The 6450-nt window shown below is 25.2% G+C and overlaps 1 protein-coding gene across 1 annotated transcript in view; it reads left to right on the top strand.

Annotated features, from left to right (window-relative positions):
• Positions 1–6450, top strand: part of LOC111638634 (26S proteasome non-ATPase regulatory subunit 4-like) — a 46977-nt gene that overhangs the window by 23403 nt on the left and 17124 nt on the right. Inside the window, exons 4-5 of the mRNA XM_023384383.1 lie at positions 3223–3309; positions 5083–5169. Coding sequence (XP_023240151.1) covers positions 3223–3309; positions 5083–5169 — 174 coding nt within the window. The remainder of the gene's footprint in view (positions 1–3222; positions 3310–5082; positions 5170–6450) is intronic.

Genomic DNA, 6450 nt, shown 5'->3' with positions numbered 1-6450 from the left:
ATAATAGGTATATATATATATATATATAGTATATAAAATACTATTTTTATTTAACCTAATATTTTAAGTTACAAATTTCAAAGGTTCATAAATATTAACTTAATTTTTGATGTGAATATTGCTTCTTAAATATTTATATTTAAAAACATAATGATTATTAAAGTTAACTATTATCTTAAACTAATTAGGGCAAGATTTTAAAATATTAAATGAAACTTTAAAGAATTTCTTATACTTCTAGTTTGTTTGTTCAATAAATAAATGAGTTTGTTGACTTTTTTAAAAGGCAATAGATTAAGAAAGTAAATAATTACTAAAAATTCTGAGTATTTATAATGAATTACATTATCAATAAAAAAAATGACACAAAATAATTGTGATTTTGAAAATTGATAAACATAAGCTGTTTTAAGTTCAGTATTTTTTCCCATTTGTATACTTGCAAAATTTGATTTTCTTTTAATTAATTAATTAATTAAAGGAAAATCAAATAATTAATTAATTAGCTATTTAAAATACACCATTTACCAAAATATTTAAAATTTAACACACACAGGCACATTTGCGATTGCTTTTATATTAATTTCTTATTTCTAACATTTTTGAAATAATTTTGTCAGGACTAAAGTTAATGTTATATTAATCTGCATCATAATATATATTAAATAACACACAAACATACGCACACAGAAATATAAAGTTCATTTTTTGTGATGAAGGTTTTAGCTTTTCTGAAATTCTTGTTTTCTGCGATAAAGTCGTGTAGTTTCATTTATTGCTTTTTTTTTTTTTCCTTAAGCAAATGTTGGTAGCAGAAGATTGCATCCAAAATGGCTCGTTTTGCTTTTGTACTCCTTTCAAAATCTGGATCATTCACTACAATTTGAGCAACAATTTCAGTTATTGTTACCAAACTTTTACTAAGGAAATCTGTAGAGAAATTCTGTAAGTTCTTCGTTTTAAGAATTACTATTTTCAGTTCTATACAAATTCCTTGTTCTGCCAGCTCTTGAATATCATTGTTGGTAAGGCTCTCACTGGAAACCTGCAGTAACTCCTCAATATCCTGCTTGTCTACATCTCCTAGTCTTGCTGTATCAATTAGGTTGACAATTTGATCAACAATAGACTCTTCTCATTGAGACTTCATGGATAACTCTGTCCATGACTTCTTCCATACTTTGTTCATGCATTTATCAGTTAATTCTTGCCAAGTGAAATCTATATTGTCTATGGCATCCATGATGTATATATTTTTTTCAAAATTGCACCAAACAAACATAGATTTAGGGGAAATACAGTGCTATGACAAATTGCCATCTTTTGCTGATTGGTTCTTGTTCAGGAATAATCTTTATTATATACGAATCAGTGAAATGCTGTGTTAATTTGAATTAGCATAAATTTTGAGCTTTTTCTTAGGCTTCAAGCAGACCACATTATATCGAATCAGTGTTAATTGAAGAAGCACTAAACAAGGTCTTACTGTATCTTGAAAGTAACTACAAAGTTCAAAAAATCAAAATAATTTTTCTTTCAGAATTAATTTAGTCCATTCAGTATCAGCAGACAAAATTCTGAGAGTTTGAAATTTTGAAAATAACTGCTAAGTTTCTGAATTTAGTTACAGTTACTTTTAAGATATTTGAATATATACCAAAGTTTACATAATTATTTAGGAAAAAAAAATTTTTTTTTGGTAAGAAATCTAGCTGCAAGGACCCGCTTCGTTGGGCAAAAAGTAACGATAGTGAAGATTAAGATAATTACATTATAGACAATCTTAACCGTTTTTACAGAATGCAAGAATTAGGTTCCCCATTTCCAGACAGAACGTCTCCTGTTCACGTCCAGTCAAACAGAAGAACTATTTTCAATTTGATCAATTTTCTGGAACGTTTACAATCGTTCTATAATCGAACAAATTCAAATTTAAAACGGTTCGAACATTTTTAAAATAAAATCGAAATAGAAAATCTTCGAAGTCAACCACTTTAAGCTCCCATATCTCCTGCACCCTTATAGCTATCGAGACGCAACCACCATAATGCACGAATGGAGACTTGGGGCTACTACCACATAACAAACACCATTCACGTGCGATGTGTAGTTTTGGTGAAAAAGTGAAATATAGGGACATACACGTCCATTTTTATATATATACACAAATGTATGCTAAAATAGAATGTTATGTTTGATTTTTAAGAATTAAAGAAAATAATTTAATTTATAAGGTATTAGACAGTGAGAGCAATGGGATATCTTTTATTTTGTATAGTAATGTTGTGATGTAAAAATATGTGAAATTGAGTACAGTGGAACCTCGGTATACAANTTATATGACTTATTATTGTAATTTGACCTAGATATGTAATATATATAAATATTAATTATATTTACATATATTTGAAATTAAGTTCTAATTATTATTTAACTCAGAAATGTTCAGATCAAATCAGAGTAGGATTTAAACTTACAACAACTGAAAATTGGCAATTGTATCACTAGTTATGATTTTTGATATCTAATTTCAGTTTTGCTTCTAGTTGTATAAGAAAGATTTAAAATTAACATCTAATACACTGATGTGTCTGATTGATTTAGTGGGAGTTAACTATCTTCATCAATATAATGAGATTTTGAAAACCAATATAATTGTAACCAATTCATTAAACAATATACGGAAAAACCTTCAATAATGGCCATTTTTCAATGACAATCACCTCTAAATAGCAATAATTTTTTAGGAACTTTATTTTGTAGGAAGATTTATTCAACATAATTTCCAAATAAGAACCATGTTCAAATGAAACCATTTTTTGTGTTCTCATGAGTGGTTGTTGTCCAGAGGTTTGACTAATTGTAAGTTCCTACAAACACAAAAATTTAGAGTTGATGGTTGAATCAGAGAGCCAATAATTTAATTTGTAATATTGCTGCTTGGCTTGAAGGAATTGTAGATTTAAGTCCTGTTTCAAGCAGATTATTTAATTCAAAAATATCTGAATTTCTATATTTTAGTAATTGTACAAAAGTGATCACTGCCAAATTATAGATCAAATCACAATAATAAATTAAATAGTAGAATAATTATAAAATTCAAATTTTAGTGAATTTGATTTAAGTTTAGAATATAATTTAAGCCTTAATTTAGATTGTATAAAATATAATAGTTTTTAATATAATTTATTTATAATTAAAGTAATTATACTTATTTATTAGTTGGCACTAAAACATCGTCAAGGAAAAAATCATAAAATGAGAATAGTTGTTTTTGTTGGAAGTCCAGTTGAAGCTGATGAAAAAGAGGTAAGGGAAAAATATTTTAATTTAATATGTTAAGATAATGCTTCTCTGCAGCAATTTAGAGTTGATTTACAGAAACAAGTTTTGTCTGATATTTGATGTACCTTTTCTCATGAGTCATATGTTATGTTTTCTAGGATGATAGGATATAAGCAAACTTTAATCTGTCAAATTGATTTAGTTAATGATCAGTTTTTTAGCTATTTTATTTTCAGTTTGTTTTCAAAAATGACTACTTTGTTAATTATTGTACTTGAAAGAACTTTATATACAGTAACTGTACATATAGTTCTTTTAATCTGTGTGTGCAGATTTCATAACTTTAATTTTTTGTTGTGAATTCAAAGCTAAAGAAATTTTTATTTATGATATACTATCATTATCTAAATGTCAAATGATTTTATAGTGAATCTCTTGAATAAATCATTAGAAAAAGTTTTAATAAAACATGAAATAGATTTTTCAGAAAATTTAAATGTCACAAGATAAATGTTTGTAAAATTTTAATTACTCTTCTGTTTNCCAGAGTTAATTATTTTTTCTCATCTTTTTTGGATAAGCAATAAAATTACATATTAGAAATTAATAAACTTTTGTAATTTTAAATTAATTTAAAAAAAATAAATGTTGTATAAACTATCACTTTTTTACTTGAAGTAAGAGAGAAATTCATTGTAAAAATTATTTATAAATTTGAAAAATTACTCTAGCAAAATTTATGACATTTTAAAAATGAATTAAAATATGACATACATTATCAAAGAAATTATGTATAGTAAATAAATAAAGTAAAACATGAATTTAAAAGATTAACTTTGTAACTAGAAAATGATTTATTTAAATATTAATTTATCAAATAATATAAATAATGATTTTTGGACTGTGATTGTTAAATTACTTATTATTGTAATTTGACCTAGATATGTAATATATATAAATATTAATTATATTTACATATATTTGAAATTAAGTTCTAATTATTATTTAACTCAGAAATGTTCAGATCAAATCAGAGTAGGATTTAAACTTACAACAACTGAAAATTGGCAATTGTATCACTAGTTATGATTTTTGATATCTAATTTCAGTTTTGCTTCTAGTTGTATAAGAAAGATTTAAAATTAACATCTAATACACTGATGTGTCTGATTGATTTAGTGGGAGTTAACTATCTTCATCAATATAATGAGATTCTGAAAACCAATATAATTGTAACCAATTCATTAAACAATATACGGAAAAACCTTCAATAATGGCCATTTTTCAATGACAATCACCTTTAAATAGCAATAATTTTTTAGGAACTTTATTTTGTAGGAAGATTTATTCAACATAATTTCCAAATAAGAACCATGTTCAAATGAAACCATTTTTTGTGTTCTCATGAGTGGTTGTTGTCCAGAGGTTTGACTAATTGTAAGTTCCTACAAACACAAAAATTTAGAGTTGATGGTTGAATCAGAGAGCCAATAATTTAATTTGTAATATTGCTGCTTGGCTTGAAGGAATTGTAGATTTAAGTCCTGTTTCAAGCAGATTATTTAATTCAAAAATATCTGAATTTCTATATTTTAGTAATTGTACAAAAGTGATCACTGCCAAATTATAGATCAAATCACAATAATAAATTAAATAGTAGAATAATTATAAAATTCAAATTTTAGTGAATTTGATTTAAGTTTAGAATATAATTTAAGCCTTAATTTAGATTGTATAAAATATAATAGTTTTTAATATAATTTATTTATAATTAAAGTAATTATACTTATTTATTAGTTGGCACTAAAACATCGTCAAGGAAAAAATCATAAAATGAGAATAGTTGTTTTTGTTGGAAGTCCAGTTGAAGCTGATGAAAAAGAGGTAAGGGAAAAATATTTTAATTTAATATGTTAAGATAATGCTTCTCTGCAGCAATTTAGAGTTGATTTACAGAAACAAGTTTTGTCTGATATTTGATGTACCTTTTCTCATGAGTCATATGTTATGTTTTCTAGGATGATAGGATATAAGCAAACTTTAATCTGTCAAATTAATTTAGTTAATGATCAGTTTTTTAGCTATTTTATTTTCAGTTTGTTTTCAAAAATGACTACTTTGTTAATTATTGTACTTGAAAGAACTTTATATACAGTAACTGTACATATAGTTCTTTTAATCTGTGTGTACAGATTTCATATCTTTAATTTTTTGTTGTGAATTCAAAGCTAAAGAAATTTTTATTTATGATATACTATCATTATCTAAATGTCAAATGATTTTATAGTGAATCTCTTGAATAAATCATTAGAAAAAGTTTTAATAAAACATGAAATAGATTTTTCAGAAAATTTAAATGTCACAAGATAAATGTTTGTAAAATTTTAATTACTCTTCTGTTTCTTAATTTTTATCAGTTACTGTATATAAGATTTGTTGATAAGTAAATAAATATATAAATTGCTTTTATATGATTTCCATGTAATACTGTTAGTATAAAAATTGACGTATTCTAGGTACAGGTACTTTTTATGGTAAAATATTTTAGATGCTTTTCTTCATAAGATTTAATATATAGTTCAAACATAATTATTTGAACATTTTTTATAAGATCTTTTTGAAATATTAAAAAGAAATATTGAGATGAGAAAAATAAAAACATTGTGTTTTATTTAAACTGTGTTCTTTGCTTGTTATATTATTATTACTTGATTGGTGAGAAAGTAAAAAAAAAAAGTAAGAAAATTATCCTAATATTTTTTATAATTTATATTCTTAGATTTGAGATTTTATTAAATACTACGTACCTCCGAAACCTTTAACCGATGTGAATAAATTTAACATTACTAACGTTTTCAGACCCCTCTTGGGTCCTTCTTCAGGTAAAAATCGTCAAACTAACCATTCGTTTCAAAAGAATTTTTCAAAACATCGAACAATAGAACGGCATCACGTGTTCCATATTCCCAAACGTAAAAGTTTCCATGTCATAGCGGAGGCAATTGAAAATATTTTTCTTTTTATTTTTTATATAATTACTGTTGTAAGATCTTTGATGTTAAGCAAAAAACACATTATATGCATACTGTCTACCCTTTCGTCCTCCTTGCTTAAGTTTACGACTTCCTTAATCTTCCTGTTGCATTAGGGCTTGCCAAGCCAAAG

This window comes from Centruroides sculpturatus, unplaced genomic scaffold (assembly GCF_000671375.1).
Source record: "Centruroides sculpturatus isolate CEXI.00-Female unplaced genomic scaffold, Cexi_2.0 scaffold1114, whole genome shotgun sequence".
Taxonomy (NCBI): domain Eukaryota; kingdom Metazoa; phylum Arthropoda; class Arachnida; order Scorpiones; family Buthidae; genus Centruroides; species Centruroides sculpturatus.
Note: the sequence above shows the minus strand (reverse complement) of the source record. Positions and strands in the feature narration are given on the sequence as shown.